This window comes from Crocodylus porosus, unplaced genomic scaffold (genome assembly GCF_001723895.1).
Source record: "Crocodylus porosus isolate Cpor-Errol unplaced genomic scaffold, CroPor_comp1, whole genome shotgun sequence".
NCBI classification, from domain to species: Eukaryota; Metazoa; Chordata; order Crocodylia; family Crocodylidae; genus Crocodylus; species Crocodylus porosus.
Genome location: NW_017728931.1, coordinates 104,540,693 through 104,561,095, shown reverse-complemented (window position 1 = coordinate 104,561,095; position 20,403 = coordinate 104,540,693). Strand labels below are relative to the sequence as shown.

General features: G+C 46.1%; 1 protein-coding gene across 1 annotated transcript in view; it reads left to right on the top strand.

Annotated features, from left to right (window-relative positions):
• Positions 1-20,403, top strand: part of CADPS2 (calcium dependent secretion activator 2) — a gene marked incomplete at its 5' end in the record, with an annotated part of 600,328 nt that continues 579,925 nt past the window's right edge. The window contains one exon of the mRNA XM_019543957.1: positions 1-183. Coding sequence (XP_019399502.1) covers positions 1-183 — 183 coding nt within the window. The remainder of the gene's footprint in view (positions 184-20,403) is intronic.

The window sequence follows — 20,403 nt, the reverse complement described above, 5'->3', positions numbered from 1 at the left end:
CCCGGCCTCGGCCCCAGCCCTAGCCCCTCGGTGCGGAGCGAGGCCCGCGAGGAGCAGGAGCGGCTGCAGCGGGAGGAGAGGGAGAAGCGGCTCCGGCTGCAGCTCTATGTGTTCATCGCGCGGTGCATCGCCTACCCGTTCAACGCCAAGCAGCCCACGGACATGGCCCGCAGGCAGCAGAAGGTGAGCGCCCCCTTGCCCTTCCCCGCGGGTTTGCCCGGGAGCTCCTGGGCTGCACCGCGCCCGCCGCCCGCCGCGTCTGCTCGGCGCCGCCGGGGCCTCAACTAGGAACCCGCGGGGAACTTCTGCCGAGCACGTCCGAGACCTGCAGGGCCCTGCCCGCGGGGAGCCGGGCGCGCTTGTGCCCGCGGCTCGCCCCGCGCTGCCCCGGCAGGGGCCTCTCCGCCGCTGCAACAGGTTGCGCCCCTGCTCGCGGCGCCCGCGGCCGGCCTGGCAGCGCCGCTTACTTGGCGGGTTGTTTCGCTTCCCCTGCGGCCGGCGCCGCGGCTCAGACGCCTCCAGGTCGGTTCCGGGGCACGTTGTCAGACAGAGCCTGGGCGCGGAGCTGCGAGTCGCAAGCGATGTCTCTTATTCCCCAGTTGGAAGTTTCCCCGAGCTCAGCAGGCTGGTGCCGGGCATCTCCCCGTCAGATCGGGGCGCCGGTTGCAGTTAACCCTGTGGCGAAAGACTTGCATGATCTTGCCGCCCCCAAGGGGTTGCATCCGCCGTCCCCCCAGTGCACTTGCAGCGGTAACCTTCTGGTCAGGAAACTCGGCTAAGAAAATCTGTAGAATAGGAAACCAGGGAAGGAAACTATCGGCCCAGTGAGAAAATAGGAACAGGTTGTTTTGTTGCTAAATGCAGGCATGTATACATTGCCTTAACAATTCAAGGAGTCGATACAGCTTGTGAGAGATGAGCATGCTTCACCTTCAGTAGAAAGCCAAAGTTGTTTCCTGTTCCCACCATACCTAGCGGGGTGACTTGTAGAGAGAGAGTCCCCTTACTGAGAAACCTCTAATGATACAACTCTACACTATTGTAAAATATCTTGTCATAATATATAGTGCATGTTGTTGTACTACCTTTGTGCTTGCTCCAAGGAGTGAATCAGTAGGAGATTTAAAGTTTTGAATGAAGGCCCTGTACTTGCTGTTAAATGGCCTCTTCTTGTTGCACCCCCTCCCTCAATTATTGAAATTTTCATTTTAAAATGAAATCTGTTTTCATTGTGTACTTAGTCTGCAAAATCCCCATCCTTTTCCAGAAGGATTTTAATCCACGCCTCTTGTTAATGACTTCTCTTAATGCTATTTCGGATGATGTTATGTTTAATTTGTGTATACAGTACTTCTGCTTATCAGCTTATGGGTGCTGATGGGATGATGTTGTGTGTGCTGTTGGGGAAAAGGGGTCTAGGTCTAGACATTTTTACATCTGTTTGAATCTTAATATAGGTGTGTCGTCTCCCCCCCCCCCCAAACAAAAACCCACATCAAGACTTAAGGTGCCAATTTGAATGCAAGTGCTCCAGGGAATTAGTGCCCAGTAGATTCTTTTGACAACTTAATAATTAACAGCAACAAAATAATGCATTGCAGTAGCTATTTCTACCTTTTTAACCCATGCCAAACTTTAACAAATTGGCACAGAGAAAAGGCTGTGCACTTACCTGGAGTATACACTTACTCCAGCTCAGGGTAAACAATGCTTCTTAACTCAAGAAACAGCCTGTGCTAAGCCTTTGCATCATTTTAAGGCTCCTTACCTTGTTACTAAAAGTACCTTCTGGTGCAGTAGCAGCCATGAAAGTGAAGTAGACACTTCAAAGCTGTTTTAAGAAACCTTAAAATTGATGGCTCCCAGTCGATTTTCATATATTACTTAGGTAGACAATTATGATACAAAGTTGAGAGTGGGTATGCATGCTATGCATTTGGGTGCTTATGTGTCCCATATAAATGGTTAACTGATGTTTGCTGTAACTTTACATAGTAAGTAAAAAAAAAAAAAAAAAGAGAGAGAGACTGGAGTTATGTTATCCTGCTAAGTACTGGTACACTTGTCTGATACGCAGTGAAGTATCCTGTGCTAAAATTGCTCTTCTGAATCCATGTTTAGAATCCAACAATTGACCAGTTTGTTTTTTTTGTTAGAATTGCTGTACAATCTGCAGCCTCAATTAACCGTCTTGATGATGCTGATCCAAGGCTGTACCTGAGTATGTGTTGTTAATAGATTAATGTGTAAAAGAATCTTTAAAATGCAATGACATAACAAGCAATATGAAAGTGTGACACTTGTGGGGTTCTGTATAGACACCAAGTTGTACGTCATCCAAATTGACACCTCACTTCATATCAAATGCTACTATCTGCACTCAGCAGTTCCAAGTGAGACTTGACATTCAGGGTATGGTAATTGAAGTGAAAGACTTCCTTTGCTTAGGAGCTGTAGAACTAGAAGAATATATCTTTAATCGGGGCGAAAGTCTACTGCTTTTGTAAGGATTGTCTTCTGTATGCAAAGTCATGATAGAAGTTAGTGAATACCAAATGTTGATTATAGTTAGTACTCATCTCCTTTTTAATACTGTAGATTTTGGGGGGCATTCAGCAAGAATGCCTTGTTTAGCAAATCATTTGAGTTAAGGGGTGCTAACTTCTTATGCTATCCAAACTCTAAAGAAAACTCGCATCCTACTTTATACTAGAGAAATCTTTAGGATTTAGGTATCCATTCTGGAATTTCAAAACACAAAACCATACAGTTTTTAATGGAAGCAGTAGCCTTTATTTTTTAGGTGTCTTCCAAGGAAGTCGGTCAAAGACCTACGTGAAAAAAACCTTTTGTCTAAAATAGCCCAGATTTTTCCTCTTTCAAATTTTAATATTTTTAGAGTTTAAATGTTAATGCAATAAAGCGTGTTCTTAAAAAGATGGAAACATTGTTTGAGGAGGATCTGGATAATTTTCTTGGATTTTCTTTTGTTTTTTACATTAATCCACTTGGAAATTTCAAGGACTTTTAAAACACTTTTTGGATATAAATTTATGCAAAAATCAGACTCGCTAAAAGACTACAAGGTGTAGTTACTGCTTGTAAATGAAAGTATTAGGTAACAACTATGAAACCATCTTCTCACAACCAGCTGATATGTAGGCATTGATTGGAATATATGGTACATGGGGATATTCCCTTTGTATGTTAGGTGAACTGGTGTAATTTGTGTATGTGGTATTTGCTCTTTCTTTCTCCTTTAACACTAGCTAACTAACCATTCCTGTTGTAGATAGGCCAGGGTCTAAACTACTTAAATTGAGTTTATTGTGTCTCTACCCCTGGGACTACCTTAGGACATGTTTTTAGCATTTTAGTAACAAGTTGTCTTAATAAGAACACTTTAAAAGAGAAATTTACCTCAGGAATTCCCTGTTCTTGATGGGTGTTGTTCTCCCAAGTACTATTAAAACATTTAGCAGATATTCTGCAATTTGGCCTCATACACTGTAACCAAAGGGTGCTTGAAACTCTAAAGGCATCTTAAAAGTAAACATCTTGCTTACAGGTAAACACCAGGACAAAAAGCATGAACAATTTTCAGTCCTTTGCCTGTGCAACTTTGAATCTGGCCTCAAAATCTATGAAGAGATCAAACCAAGTATCATTTCCAAGTTACAGATGGAGAACTCAGCGCAGATGGTTTAAGTGACTTCACTAAATAGGTTTGTGATGAAGTTGCTTAATAAATCAAGATCTCCATTTTTTTCAGCCACCAGACAGGCTCCTTCTTACTACATCAAATGCTGGAAGCTGTAGCCATTCTCCGTGTGCACTTAATCCTTTGTTTCTTGTGCCATATTTTATCACCTCTACATGCCCCTAAATAAGACAGACCTTATTTTTGGGAAGGCAGAATTGAGGGGAATATTTTTTTTTTTTCTTTTTTTCAGAAGTATAGTTGCATAGAGCAGGGACAGAGCCTAATCTTCAGCTCCCTGACCCTCCCTTTCTTGCTTAGGCCAAAGGTAGTTTTAAACTTCTCACAGCTGAATCGTCTGCAGCTCTTGGCTGCTGAGCCAAAAGCTGAAGCAGTAGCTGCTGCTGAGAGCTGGACTTCCATGTATGGATGTAAGATTTTGAAAAGAGCTAAAGATCGGGTTCCAAAATAGGAGAGATCAGGAGAAGCTAATAGGCAGCAAAATTGCCCAAGAAAGGATAGCTTGATTAGGGGAACATCAAGACCATTACAAAAGAGAGAGGGTTGTTAACACCTGTGGAGTAAAGAGTGATTAGTTGGAATCTAGTAGATCATAATAAGTTATGAAGACTGCCTCAGTGCTGTCTGAATAGAAATACTACTGCTGTTGCCAGGCCATTTTAAATTTTGAGGAGAGCAAGAATCAAAGCATGGTATAACCATACTACTCCACTGCTGGCCCCCTCATTGATCGGTTGGATTCTGCCCCTTTCTTCATGCAGCTGCTGAAGGAAAGGAATCAGCAGCCTTCCTACATTGTACATACTTCTATTCTGGGCAGGAAAAGCAGCTTCCCCACTTAAGATATGCACTTCAACTTTGGAAGGCTGATTTTTGGGGAATAGGTGCGTGTGATATGCAAGTAAATATGATATTTTATTCTCCTTATTAGAAATTGTCATTACGGGGCACATGTAGACAACCATCTTTTGGGAACTAGACTGAAATAATCTTTTGTTTACAATCAGCCAGTTAATGGTATGGGTCGCATGGTATTGATCAGAAGTGGGTGATGACTTGACTTAGATTTGAATCTTGTATGTGAACATGCATAATCATTCAGTTAGGGGATTAATACTGTGTTCCTAGTTGTTATACTTTCTACTTTGTGAGTGAATAAAACTCATACAGCTAGCAGAGCGCTTACTTTCCCTTTTTATGTAACGCATGTCAAAAGCTTGTTCTGCATTTGGGTGATATGTGAGGATGGGAATAAAGTGGTAAGATTTAATGCCAGAAAAGTTTTCAAACCACAGCTCTTTTCTATATTTTAATGTGCTTTCATAATTAACTTTTACTTGCAGATGAAATCCAGTAATGGAAGGGAAGAATTAAAAAAAGGAATCCTTGCTATATTAGGAATTATTAATTAAACCATAGATTTAAGAGATGTTGCTAAATATTGGGAACTTACTGACTTGGCAATTTAAAACCAAACCCGGTCAGTCTAATGTCTGAATAAGACAAAGCAAACCCCCCAAAATATTTAACTGCGTATATGGTGATATTTGCATGTTTAGCTTGCAGAAAATCTTACCCTTCCCTCCCAAATGAGTACATCAAAAACATTATTTTAAAGATATTGATTAAAATGGTGAGTGGTGGAATTCTCCATTGTTTATTTTCACCAGAATCTCCTGAGCTTCCTTTCCTCTGACTGGTACTTATGTTTTACCAATAACAGCAAAGTTTATGATAAATTTTATAAGAAAAATAGCCAACTGTCAGGAAAAGATAAAAATAAAGTAAAACTAGTTCAAAGAAAATAGCCTATTATCAGTTTATTTTCTCATTCAGATCTGTATTGAATGAGATCTCAAAATATACATTTTCCCCCCTGCAAAATATTTCCCTGATGCTTCCAAGCCTTCTGCTTAAGGTGGTCTTGGATTAACATGAATCTAACCATAAGAATACATCATAAAACTAAGAGTAAAACAATTTGATGAAGATCTGAGATGCATTTGAGAGGCAGAGGTAAACGACAAAAAATCCTCATGCTTTTATCTGAAGGGGGATTACATATATTTTAAACAATGGAGGTAAAATGTGACAAGTCTCTGCTCTTAATTCCTACTAACACTTGTACATTATAGGTCTTTAAATGATTTCCTAGAGACTTTGTTTTGATAAAGCCAAATCTTTATCCTTCCTAAGCAGCTTGATGGGGTCTTGTGTTGATGAGCAACACGTTGTTTATTTTTCACTTGGTTCTGAAGTTCATTTAAGTTAGTGTAACATAATTTGATGATCTTATTAAGATACAGGCTAGCATAGCTTCATATGATTTAAAAAAACCTATTTCCTTCTCAAACTTGGTTCTCAAGTTGGTCCCCTGCCTCTCACCCCTGCTGCACTAATAAAACTAGTCACTGATGACAATATGTGTCAAATGTGGAATGCCGCTGAAGAAATATTGAATACTTTACCTGCTGGTTGAGCTGACATCAAACCATGTCCAATACCAGTTCAGAAATCTTGTTCTCTTCATTCAGCTCAGTGTCAATCATGTGGGTTGGTCATAAGTCAGACCAGTGGTGAAAAAGCAGATGTATACTGAGTTGCGTTACCAGGCTCACAGCAGATATTATGAAAGTGAACATGCATCGTGACTTCTATGGAGTGACTTAGCCAGAGAAAAATCTAGGATAAATTATACTGCATGGTAAAGCACAAACACACAACCGACTCTCCCAAGCTGGCTGTGTGCGCTAGGTAGTCTTATAATTGTAACATCTGGAATTCAGGAGTCAGATTGCATTCAGGAAATGCTACCCTGTGAATAGATTGAGCTGGGGAGTAGACTCAAGACACTATCATGTCTTATAGTATACTCCCTTTAAGTATATAGCCTTGGCATTTATCTTGGCTCCATTTAAACAATGCTTACTAAGAAAGTAGAAATTGCCATACTGTGTCAGACCAAAGGTCTGTTTAGCTTGCTATCCTAAATGTACCTTGTGTCTGAGGGAGATTCTGGTGCATGTGGATCTGGCGTGCACCAGATAGCAGCCTCTCTTTCACCGTCTCAAGATCCACAGAACAATCACAAGCATGGGTACAGGCTGGGGGCTGACTGGCTGGGCAGCAGCTCTGCAGAAAAGGACCTAGGGGTTACAGTGGCCAGGTGTCCATAATATGAATATAAGCCAACAGCACGTGCTTGTTGCCAAGAAGGCTAACAGCATGCTGGGCTGCATTGTTAAGAGTGTTGCCAGGAGAGTGGTTGTTCTCCTCTATTAGGCATTGGTGAGGACACATCTGGAGTACTGTGTTTGGTTTTGGGCCTCCCCACTACAGAAGCGATGTGGCCAAACTGGAGAGAGTCCAGTGGAGGGCAACAAAAATGGTGAGTGGTTGAGGCACATGACTTCTGAGGGAACTGGGCTTATTTAGTTTAGAGAAGAGAACTGGGGGGGAGGGGGTGGGGATTTAATAGCAGCCTTCAGCTACCTAAAGTGGGGTTTGAAAGAAGATGGAGCTAGACTGTTCTTACTGGTGACGTGACAGAAGAAGGAGCAGCAGTCTCAAGTTGCAGCACAGGAAGTTTAGGTTAGATATTAGGAAAAAGTGTCTCACTAGGAGGGTAATAAAACACTGGAACAGGTTACCCAGAGAGGTGGTGGACTCTCCATCCTTGAGGGTTTTTAAGACCCAGCTAGACAAAGGCTTGGCTGGGATGATCTACTTGGGGATGGTCTTGCCTTGAGTAGGGGGTTGGACTAGACCTTCTGAGGTCACTTCCAACCTGTTTTCTATGATTCTTACTGAAGTTTGTTTGCGCTTTTCTCTGTGCCTCTTATTTTATGCATACCTCATCCATAACCCCACAAAGTCCTAAGATCTTCTGGCCATTTTCCTTCTGGCCCTAGCCAAGCTGTTCATCTACCAGATCAGGAAGGAGATGTTAGCCAGAAGGAGCCTACCTTTCTTTCCCTTGTCTGTGTACATCTCCGAGCAGTCTCACTGGGCAGTGTTCACAGGCTCCTAATTTGTGTTTAAAAGCTCATAATGGCCCAACCCTCCATAAATGTTTCCTAACTTTTTTTGAACCCACTGGCCACATCTAGTGGCAGTGAGTTCCACATGTTAATTATATTATGCAAACAAAACATTTGCTTAAAACCTGCCACCTAACTAGAGAAACAGCTTGTTGCCCAGCTTTTTGCACCACGGAGCTCCTTACCTTGTTACTCAGTGTTCCTTATGTCTCTCATAGCAGCATAGAAATTAATAGGAACTGTACATCCAGGGCTGCTTGAAAATTGATGGTGTCTCATCTGTTTCATGAATTACTCAGACTACAGTTATGGTACAAAGTAGATATGGGGGTTGTAGAGTTCCTGTGCTCTTAAGTGGTTTATATACTTAATGAATTTGCAGATAACCAAATTTATTACAATACAAGCAGTAGGCAGAAATTGGGATCACTCATTTTATGTTATACAGATAATATGCTTCTCTGTTTATCTGCATGCTGGATGCTGCTGTGTATGGGCTACTTGCTGAAGTGTGATTTTAATCCCATGATGTCATGCTGGTGTAGCGCTGCGCACTATGCATTCACTCTACTGTTTCTCTGGAGTCGGTGCATATTCTGTTCTTAACCAAAGAAAGGTAGAACCAACTAGCAGTACTGTTATGCATCTTACTTGTACGTCTAAAAGTGTTTTGTTTTGCTTAACATCTGCCTTCTACATTTGAGTCACAATTATGCTTCCAGGGTCAGTTTGTTTGTTTATTCATTTATTTATTTCGAATTGGGGAAGGAACTTGTCACCTCTGTGTCTGCTAAAACCCTGTTCTGAATGCTGGGGAAGAGAACTCAGGGTTCTGCACAGGTGGCTGATCAAAGAACTGTCAGGAAGAGAATACAAGGAGCCAAGTGACTGCCATCATCTCTGCGGGGGGTAGTGGGAGGGAACTGGATGGCTGCCTGACTTGCCCTTCTCCCTTTTTTAGGCAATTATTCCTGCCCTTTTATTTGTGTGTGTATTTTATCTTGCCACTACAGGCTTCCTAGTACTTGAAGAAGTATAGGTACTGTTCTCTATTCTTCCCACCCACTCCCAATTTTCTTAGACAGCATTTGAAAAATTTACTTAAACCAGTGTGGAAAAATATGTGCTTTGCCACAAGTGCAGCCCCTCTATCAAAGCCACATTTGTTCCCCTTGCAATTTAATGGAGTAAAACATTCATGTGCCTCTTGCTGTGCGTTAGTGTGTATTTGTGGAATTCTGTCAGTCAATGCAGAAAGCATTTGAATGTTGTTTGACTAATTTCACTTCTGTTTATTGAATAACGTATTTGCTAATAGTATTTGACCAATTCTAGAAATCTGTGACTAATATTTGGAAAATACTAACAAATCAGCCTTTTGTTAGACCTAATTTGCCTTCTTGGTCCCCATCTCCTCACTCTTTCATTCAAAAGCTTAGCATTAATTTGACTGAGCTGCTGTAGTGTGCATTTTCTCTATTCCCTCCCTTTTGTGCTTTCCACCTCTTTTTGTTTTTGTTTTCACACCTACTGTTTCCCCCCTCTAAATGTCTCCATGCACCTGTGTTTCTCTTTTCTAACTTAACCTATTTTTTTTCTGTCCTCACATGTACCACACAGTTAATAGCCACTGGACTAAATGTATGAGCTGTATGTCACTGAAAAACATGAAAGGACAAGTTGTTTATGGAAAATGCACCTGTCAAAACACAAATATAAAATGGGTGACACCTGGCTGGGTAGCAGCACGATGGAGAAGGATCTTGGAGTCTTAGTAAATCAGACTTGGTATGAGTCTGCAGTGTGATGAAGCTGCATGAAAGGAGAATGCAGTTTTAGGATATACCTGTACAAACCTGTCCCTTTGGGGGTGAATTGGGGTGACTGCCCAGAGACCCTGCAGACAGTGCTGTACCGGCCCCATATGCACCACCATTGACATGTGCCAAGGGCACCACCACTCTGTGCAGCCCCCGTGCACCACTGGGTTTGCACTTCAGCCACTTGCCACCCTACCTGCTCTGTGCTCTGTCCGCTCACCACCCCTCTTGCTTTGCACTCTGCCCGCTTGCCAAAACCTCCCCCCCAGCACAGACCCCTCACAGGCTGATGTGTCCTGGGCTCTGCACACCCCTAAGGTCAGCTGCATCCATAGAAGCATTACGTGCAAAACATGGGAGGTAATATTGCCTCTCTTCTCAGCACTGGTTAGGCCTCATCTAGAGTATTGTATGCAGTTTTTAGGTTCTGTGTTTTAAAAAGGATGTGAAGAAGTTAGAGAGGGTCCAGCAGCGGGAGACAAAAGTGATAAAGGGCTTGGAAGGCAGGTCACATGAGGAGAGGTTGAAGGGGGGACTAGGCATATTCAGCTTACAAAAAAGGCACTTAAGAGTGGTAGCAGTCTTAAAATAGTTGTGTAAGCCTGGATGCGACACTACGTGCGCCCTCGCCTGAATAGTGGGATCCTGGGGTACCTGGTATCCAGTAGCCCTGCCCAGCCCCCCTGGGAAGCTGCTGCAGTGCCCCTGAGCGGAGAGCCTCCTCTTGTAACCAAGCACCCTTGCAGACAGTTCTGAAAATTTTTACAAGATTTAATTATTTACAACATAGCAAATGACCATTAAACAAACATATTGATATACCAACTAATAAACCCTCAAGAACTTAATTGCACAGTTTCTTACTTGCACATGGTGTACTGGGGATCCTGTGTGCACTACCCCTGGTGGGGTGTCTCAGGGAATGGAACTGTCTGTGTCCCTGCAGGTAGTCTGTAGATGCTTTCTGGTGCTGGTGTCCGTCTCCGTGCTCCTGGGGTCTCTGGGCAGCAAGGATCTCCGGGCATCAGGTGGCGGCTGCTCTTCTGCAGTCCCTGCAAGACAGCCTTCCCCTGCCTTTGACCCCCTTCCCCGGCTCAGCAGGGAGCAGTGTCTGAGCTGCAGGCTGTAGCAACTCCTGTCCCTCAGCCCCAGCAAATGCAGTCCCTCCCCTCCCTGGGCTTTGCCTGACCCTGGACCCTCTCACCCGTCAGGGAAAACAGGACAGGCTCTGGCAGTCTTCCCCTGCCCCCCCCCCCGCTGTGCTCACCCAGCCACATTGGGCTGCAGGCAGGTCTTCCTAGGCTTGGATTCTCCACACAAGCAGCCCCTCTCTGATCCTGCTGCTGCAGGCTCCTGGGCCAGAGGGAGGAACTGGATACTGTATCACTTCTGTTACAGTCTTTGCTGCTGCTTCTGCAGGGCACTCCCAGGGGCTTTCCCAGGGACCACTGTGTCTCCGGTCTCCAGCCTGTCTCTCAGCCTCTCTGTCTCTCTCTCCCCCCCCCCATGGGAAAACTGCTCCCCCCTTTTATCCAAGCCTCTCAGTCCCAGCCCTGGGTCCTTCCCAGGCTTTTGCTAATGGGGTTATGTCACCCCTCTCACTTCCAACAGGGCTGCCTCCAAAACAGCTTCACTTTACCTCACAGCCTGCAGTGTTCCTGCTGGGACAAACTCTGTCACTCTGCTGGGCAGCCCTTCCCATTCTTTCAGGTGGGTCCATTTTTTAAATGCTGCTACAGTTGAAAGGCTGTCCTAAAGAAGACGGAAAAGAACTTTTGTTTCTTGCTGCAGAGAGTAGGGCATGAACCAGTGGCTTGAAGTTGCAGCAAGGTAGGTTTAGACTGGATGTCAGGAAAAACTTCTTCGCTGTTAGAACTCTGACGCAGTGGAATAGACTGTCTAGGGAAGTTGTGGACTCTCCATCACTGGAGGTGTTCAGGATGAGCTTGGACAGCCGCTGGTCACAGATGGTGTAGACCAAGGGTTGGCAAGCCCTGGCATATGTGCCAGAGCTTGGCACATGAGACAGTTTTGCTTAGCCCATCATGGCTGGCCCAGGCTTTGGGCAGCTGTTGCCAGCCACAGAGCCTGGGTTGCTCACAGCAGGCAGCGGGGGAGGCTGTACCAGCCTCCAGAGCCCCAGCCTGGTTTGTTGCGGGCAGCAGCTGCACATGCACCGTGGGGAGCGTAGCAGGGAAGGGGATAGGGCTGTGCTACCACAGCAAGGATTGGGCCACCCCTGGCATGTTGACATTTTCTGGGTCCAGGTTACAGGGTTTTTTGGCACCTGGTCTAGATACGTTGTTGTCCCCTGATCCGGATGCATCTGTGCTTATATTCTAGTGTGGCTATTTCCCATGCTTCAGGGCTTTACTGCTTGTCTCCTGGGGCTGAAAGGGAATTCCCTCCTCCTCTGTTGCTCCATATGTCAGGGTTTGGGGTTTTTTTTTTAATAAGCCTTCCTCCAGAGACACTTTTTGGGTGCTGGATGCAGCCAAGTCTGAAGATTTTGACAGGGGTGTGCTGCTGCTTCTGTTGGGACTGAAACTCAGAGTTTCCTGGCTAGAAGGTCTTGCCCCTCTGTTCAGGACCAGACCGATCACTATATTTGGGGTCAGGAAGGAATTTTACCCCAAGGTCAGATCAGTATGGACTGTGAGGGTTTTTGCCTTCCTCTGTAACAGCAGCTATGGCCATCTTCCTGGGATCTCCTGAATGTATATTAACAGCCTTTACAGCAGCAGGATGTTGGCTGGCATCTTCCTCTCTGCTTTACCTGTGGCATGTTAGGGTATTTTTTCTTCCTTGTGTCAGAGTTGACTGTGGTTTTGTCAAGAAGTTAGACAATGGCTAGGGACAGACATCCAAAAAATCCGATTCTAAATTGATTCAATCTGCACAGGTTAGTTTAACCTGGCTAGGCTAAATCACTTTAACTGCACAGACATCCCAGACATGTGGACACATGCCTGCAATGGCTCAAGCTAGAAGCCAGGGGGTGCTAGAGCAGCCCTCCCTTCCCTTCCATGAGGGTGAGCTGAGTGGGGGCATGGCCAGGCCCCAGCAGGATTAGGAAGGGGTTCTCCCCCTCCTTGATAACAAAGCATGTATCAGCTCTGTTACCATTACTTATCACCCCATCAGAAAACAGCCTCTCATTATTGCAGGCTCTTAAAGAAGGAAGGGAGGGACATTACCAGCTGAGCTGTTGATTAGCTCCAAAAAAGCCCTAAGCCGATACTGCTGTCTGCCATAGCATGGACTGTAGCCAGCATGTGGTGTGGTAGCTAATACTGAAGTGTCTGTGTAAGGCAGAGGGGACAGGGGTTCCCTGTTTAGCAGGGAGTGGTGAGGGGAAGGGGAGAGCAGGAGGAAGCCAGAAAGATGGTGTTGAGCCTGCAAGTCTCTGCAGGAGCTCCAGGTAGGAAGCAGAGAGGATGGGCCAGCCCTGCTGTGGAGCAGAGAGCCCTGCCTAGCTCAGAGAGCATGTTGGGATGCTGGAGGAGTCTGGTGTATATTAAATTTGCAAGAGGGTCTGGGACAGACATTGCATAAACCAATGTGGCAGTGGAGTGTTCATTCCCCAGGGCTCCAGCCCCTAGTCTCTCTCATCTTGGTGTCTGAAGGAAATGTGGAAGGGTCTTTGCAGTTTTCCTTTCCAGAGCCTTGTTGTGGTTGTTCTGGTGACTTCAGTTGTACTATTGTAGCCAAAAGGGGGTCCTCACAAGGAGATACCATGGTCTGTTTCAGTTAGGCAGAAAGAGACAGATGTGGAATAAAGGGGTAGATCTGAAATAGTAGTTGAGTTTTGTTTGCCCATAAGCTTACCCAGCGATAGGGTATAGAGGGAAAAGAGAGGGGGGCCAAATACAGAGCCCTGTGGAAACTTTCTGTCAATTTGGAAGGGATAAAAGAAGACTTTAGATAGAGGAGGAAGACAAGGGGAGGGAAGGATTTTGAGAAGAAGAGAATTGGTGATGGTGTTGAAAGCAGCTGACAAGTTAGAGGATGACAATAAAATGCTTGTTTTAAGATTTGACTAGGAAGAGGTTTCTTGAGACTTTGTTGAGAATGGGTTTAGACAGTGGACTGCTGGGTTGGGGGGTAGCTATACTGGGCAGTCTAGGAGTATGGACAACTAACCTGTTATAACTATCTGTGTCAAGATCTTATCCAGTGGTGTAAGCGCTTTACTTCACTTTTTGGCTGAAAGACAAGTTACCTTGCAGTTAGTGTGGAGTAGTTTATACACCCTACCTCACCTTGTGGAAATTTTTGTCACCCATCATTTTCAGGAGAGGAGCTCCAAATGGCAGCAGTTAACAGTAGGGCTGCGCGAAGCTTTGGTCCCTGACTTGACCCTTTAATCTCTCCTTATCGATTTGAAAAGATTTTGAGATTTGGACATAAGCACAGCTTTAAATGTTTTTTTCTACATGCCTCGAGGTACCAGGTGGCTTGTTAATGCTGCGATGCTGGGGTGGATGGAGCATCCCACAGGAACATGGGGAGGGGGGAGGGTCCCAGCGCTCTTGGCAGCAGACCCAGAAGTGGACCAGAATCACTTTCAGTCCACTTTCCGGTCTGCTGGGGGGCCTCCCCATGCTCCCCTGGCTTGGCAACTGGTGCCTCCTGGGTCTGGGGGGTACGTGGGGCCCCCCCCCACGTCCAATTGCCAAACTTGGGGGGGGGAGGGGAAACGACACACATGCATAGAAAAAACATTTAAAGCTGTGTCTATGGCCAAATTGCTAATTCTTCAAATCAGCATAGATTCTTCAGATTCGGATTTGGCAGAATTGAATCGGGGACAATGATCTGAATCGATTAATTGAAACACTTTCCCCAATTCGGGCTGAATCTGAATCTAATACGGCCCATTTCACACATCCCTAGTTAACATTATGTTCAGTGAACTTCTATATGGAGCAAGACTTGGAGAGGAAAGTGGGATTCAGGGCAAGTGCATCTCAAGCACGCTTGGATTGTGAAATGATAGAGTAAGAGAGCAAAGGAAGCATAAGGCAGAGAATGAAAATGTGCAAGGGATATTGGGACGTGATATTAGAGGTCAGAGGGCAATGAAGAGACTAATGGGGGAGAGTTGTGGGAGAAAGAAGGGGAGGCAAGTTGAGGGGCGGAGAAAGGTCAAATCTTAAGGTTTTTTTTAGAATTTCTTTTTTATAAGGAATTGGTGAGACCCTGTATGGAGAAAGAGGTAGAGGCTGAAGGAAAGAGTTTGAGGAAGGAGTCAAAAGAGATGAATGTGTAGGTGAACTTGTTGATATGCAGTTTGGCTTCTTTGGAGAAGCAGAATTTTTTTTAGGTTAGATGTCAAAACTGAAGGAGGAGAGAATAAGTTTGGAGTAGATGAAGCTTGTCTGATCAGGATCTCTTGCCAAAGATACTTAATAAGTTGAGATCTGGAGGGGAGGAAACATATATCCATGGCTTGGATACTAGTTTCAGGGAGAATTGACAACTGTGATGGACTAGAAGCTGTGGAAAATCTTGGTGATGGGGCATGATGGGGGTGTGTGTGTCTGAATGGTAAAGCTGAAAGAAACTAGTTGATGGCAGGACAAAACTTGGTAGCAGACAGATTAGTCCTTGATGAAGACCAAGTTAACTGAAGTGATTAATTGATTGAGAGTTGCATCAAGGCTGCAAATTAAACAGGTGAAGAAAGATGCAGCTTAAGATGTTAGTTGTTTTACCTTTGTGGAAGGTAAATTCACTGGAGATGCGGTATGCAAAACTGAACAGGAAGAAGCCTTTCCCCCCCCCCAATGGTGCTGAATATAATGTTAAAAATGATGTGGCTATTTTAACTGCTCATGAGAGAGCTGGATGACTTTGTGCGCTTCATTTAAAATATAAATGAACGTCTCTAGGCACAGTGTGCCAAATATTTATCTAACTAGCTGTTGCTCAGAAGAGTCCCCAGCTTGTGTCTAGTGTGTCCTGTATTCCTTCATTAATTTCTGAATTACGTATTTAGAGGCTTCATAGCAGGGTACCGGAGGCTGTTTCTCAGGCAAAAATGCCCTAAGAATGTTTTGCTATTGCAACTGTTTAGCATATAAAATATGCATTAAGTGTTAAAATATTAATGTTGGCCATTTCCCTTATTCCAGACTCCTTATGGATGGAGTGTGGCAAGGAAAAGATTTTTTTTTTTAAAGTAATTTAGGGTGGATCTGGAATAGCGCACTATTTTGCTAGTCTCTGACCAGGATTAAGCATTTCCTTCTCTTTCCCTCCTCCCCACCGTTTCCTGAGAGAGGGGTAACTTTTACTTGCTCATGAGTTGAATTCTAGAAGCTAAGATTGAGGAAGTCCTTGGTAGTCAGTTAATATGACCTCAGGCCAGACCCTGCAGTGCTAATGGGGCCAAATTCTCCCTGAAACCAGTGACGGTTTGCCTTGGATTCAGCCCCAGTCTGTAAGGGGCTAGACAATGTTAGCCTGCAAGGCTGATGGTTTTTGATTCATCCAGTTGCATTGTGGCATCTCCACTTTATGGTATCAGTTTTACCAACCCCAATACCTCAATTCATGAATTATGTAGTACAAATAAATGTCTTTTAAAATAGTGACAATTTAAAAACAGTGGATTTCTAGTTCCCCTTTTTTTCATTTTAGGTTTCTGAGGTTAGATGTGCCCTACCTCCAAGTGTCCCTCAAGACTGGTGTAAAAAAATAAGCTCTGCCCACTAGAGACCTGAAAATGCAGTGATGAGGGTGCCTTCTGTTACCAGAGATGGAGGATGTTGGAGGGTTTCTTTCAAGCAGTCTTGCAGCCATTTTCAGTGTTTGAGAGCACTATTTTATTTTAAAAGCTCTGATGGTTGCCTTTTTCTCTTCCTCCCCCTCTCCATCCTCACTGCCTTGGGGGAGGGTGAATTTTAGGAAGATCTTGTTTCCTGTGCATCAAAGACATGTTAATGGCAAAGGAAGCCAGGAGACTTAGGTCCTACGCTGGATCTGTTAATGGCCTGAAATATAAATTGGGTAAAGTTTAGGGGCAGACCCCAAAACGTAGGCAGTTTAGTGCCTAAACTTTCATACCTTCAATGGGATTTTAGGCACCAGAATTACGCAGACTTTCTTTTTAAAACAGTGGCTAACATACTACATTTTGGATGGTTCGGATCCTCAGCTTATACGCCAGTGTCACTGAACTTCTGTATGCAATAGCAACACAGGATTTATGTAACTGTTGGTAGGAATTGAAGCCCAGCCTAGTGCTGGTTTCAGAAGGTCACCAATATACGGTGAGATCAGTTTTATTTGACAAAAGCTACACATGGCAAATCCCTTCATTGTGCTACAAAACCACATCCATTACAAATGTACTTTATCACATAAAATAGCACTTAATGGAAAGCCACTGTACACACTATAATATTGGAGAGAGAATGAAACAGCAGAGGGCATATTTCCCAGAAACCATTGCACTCTGAGTACTGTATTTTGTTAACCCATTGTAGCAATTGTTGGTGTACAGATTAAGGCACGTAGCTGTGTTAGTCTGAAGTCAGAGGAAGGCAGGGTACAGTTGCATCTTTAGTTAGTCTATCAGGTATACCTTGGCAATGGCTTTCCAATGTGCAGATAGCCACTTCCACATTTAGGTGTGGCAGTGATCAGAACCTGGTTTAAACCTGTAACGTAACAGACCTTCAGTGCACATAAACCAGTGTCAAAATGGCCAAAATTGGTTTGAGATAAACCTGGTTGAATCCGGTATCAGACTTAACTGATTGAACTCAAATCGGTTTATGCAGTGTCTGTCCTGGACCCCTTCCTGGTTTAAGTTAAACCAGAGTCCTCTGGCATCCCACCATGATCTCTGGGCTGGGCTGTGCTCTCATTTCCAGAGCAGGGCTGGCCCCACACCTCTGCTCTCTAGCCCAAGCAGGGACAGGAAGTGGTGAGACACCAGCTGGCCTGGCCCCGTTAAGGCAAAGTAGGAAGGGAGAGGGTTAATCCTGCCTTCCCCTCTTCCGGCACCATGGCTAGGGTCTGTCTGTCTGCCGGGGAGCAGAGAGGAGGGGACTTTGGTGGTGACCCTGGGGTTGGCAGACCCTGGCTGCAGGGCAGAAGAGATGGAGGGAGGAATTAACTCTTTTCCCTGCACCTTTCACCTTAATGGGACCATGCTGGGATGGGTGTCTAGCCATGTCCCCGTCTCTGGAGCAGCGAGGAGATGGGAAGGGACATCAGTACCCTCTAAATACCAAAGTGCCCAGGAGGGGGTTTTATTCCCCCCTCCCCCCCGGGCTCTCTTCCCTGTCCTACCAGCAGGAAATGCAGCCCTTCTGGCATCGACCCATTAAGGCTAAGGGGGCAGGGAGGGTGTTAATTCCCCCCCCCCAATGGGGGATTGTGGGGAGGGGTGTTCTGTGCTGGGGGGGACTCTTCCCCCTCCCCCTCTTCCCCCCAGGGCAGGAAGGGGGGCTCTGTGTGTGTTGGAGTGGGGACTCGTTCCCCTCCCTCTCCCCCCTACCACTATGGGGTGGGGAGCTGGGCTTTATGAGGCTGCCTGGTCCTAGAAGGGGACTCTTTCCCCCGTTCCTCCCCTGCTGCCGAGGGGTGGTGAAGGGGCCTGAATGTGAGGCTGCCTGGCCCCAGAGGGGCTGTGTTCAGTTCTGCAGGTACTCTTTCCCCCTCTTCCTCCTCTTCCTTCTGCTGCCACAGGGTGGGGAGGGGGGACTCTGTACAGCACTGCCTGGCCTGGGCCATCTGGGGCATGGAGAGCAGCTGAAAGTGCCGCAGCCGCAGGGGGTGGCCCTGCCCCAAACTTGTCCTGGCCTTGCTCAGCCCCAGCTGGGGCAGCCATACACTGGGGCCAGGCCATGGGGCTGGGGCCATCCCCAGCAGCTGCAGCTCAGTGTTGAGGACATGGAGCCCCGTCAGCAAGTGCAGCATGGCCTGGCCTGGCTTGTGCGGCAGGCAGCTGGCTGGGCAGTGGGCTACCTAGGCTGGCTTGGAAACACTGGGGTGGCTTGTGGGTCTGCAGTGAGCCCCCATGGTGGCTGACTGGTGGGCTCTGAACCTGCTTGCACTTCCAAGCTGGCCTGACTAGCTTGCTGCCTGGCTGCCCTTGCTGGTGAGGCTCAGCATCCCCGTCACTGAGCTACAGCTGCTGGGGTTGGCCCTGCCCCTATGGTCTGACCCAGCCCCAATGCCTGGCTGCCTTGGCTGGGGCTGAGCTAGGCCGGGCCAGGCTGCAGGGGTGGGGCCTCCCCCAGGCCTGTGGTGCAGCTACAGCCATGCCCCAGATGGGTCAGGCTGGGCTGCACAGAACCCCACCCCTTCCTGCCCCGTGGCAGTAGGAAGAGGGGGGAAGATTATCCCCCAGCATGGAACAAGGTCTCCATCCCCGCCCTGCAGGGTTAGGGAAGAGTTCCCCTCAGGGTCAGGCAGCCTCGCAGAGCCCCTTTCTGTACCCCTTGTGGCGGGGGAGGGAGGAGGAAGGAGAAGACCCCCTCCCCCCAATCGCTGAACAGAGTCCCCCTCCCTGCCCTGCAGTGGTGGGGGAGAGGTAGGAGTGGGAAGAGTTCACCTCTGGGGCTGGGCAGCACTCTGTGCCAGGATTGCTTCTAGCTGTCAGGAGCTGCTGAGACAGACAGAGCTGTCTCCTCCTCTTCCTTCTGCCTGCCACAGTGGTCTGACCATGCTACCTCTTCCCCTACCCTCCAAACCCTGTAGGCCAAGGTTGGGGTTTAAACCCCTGAGTCTTACTCAGGCCTGCTGAGGCTCGGCTACACCCCTCCCCCCTCCACCACCGGTCAGTTCAGCTTCCCTGTGGAAGGGAAGGGAGGGCTGCTCTAGTACCCCTGGGCTTCTGGCCTGAGCCACTGTAGGCATGTGCCTGCATTTCTAGAATGAAAAGGGAATGTCTATCCACTTGCAAACCGGTTCAGTCTCTGCAGGTTAGACTAACCTGCAATGATGGAATCAATTCAGGCTTGGGCTTTTTGAATGTCTGTCCCTAGCTCAAAGGGCAAAATCCGGTAAATGTATGAGCATAATCTGATGAGGTCACTGTGATCTGAAAAAGACTGACCTCAGCTAAAGATAATGCCTGTAGTCTTGGAAAGAGACTATGTTGGCTTACACATTTTAAGTGCTACTGGCCATTTAGGGAGTCAAGATCTAATTAAAGCCTTTACTTAACTGAAATGTAACTGTTGCAAAGACTTCTACTTTACTACCTCACAAGAAGCTAATTTATATGTAGTTACAATATAAAAAACTGCATCTGTTTAATGAACAACTGAAGCACTAAAGGTCACTTAGCCACCCATTCATGCTGTATGTGGGGTTAGTTGTGCAGCTAAGAGCCTGTTGCTTCTTAGAGATGAGGAACCATCAACTAAGATCTCTAATTTTTCTAAATAAAAGGTTGTGTATAAGGAATGCAATGCATGCTATACAGGTGGTAGCAGGCTCTATGAGCAGTTTCAAGCGGCTCCTATTGGTACTAAAAATGTCCCTTACAGGGCATTGTGATTCACTGTTAGAAGCACCATGTATAAAATATAGTCTTGACTCAATCTATTTCTGTATCTGTGGACATACTTTTGGGAACATTTTTACCCAAATTCAGGACAACTCTGAATTTAAGATGACCCCCAAATAATTAGCTTCTATACATGGGGAATTTTACATTTCTGCCTCCCAGTGCTGCAGGGGGGCATGCAGTGGCAGGGGAACAGGTGGTGGCAAGGTAAGCGCTGGAGGAGTCAAGTGGCTTGCCTCTGCTTTCTAACCCCTCTGGCACTCCCCCCCTCCCCCCACCCCCTCAAAGTGC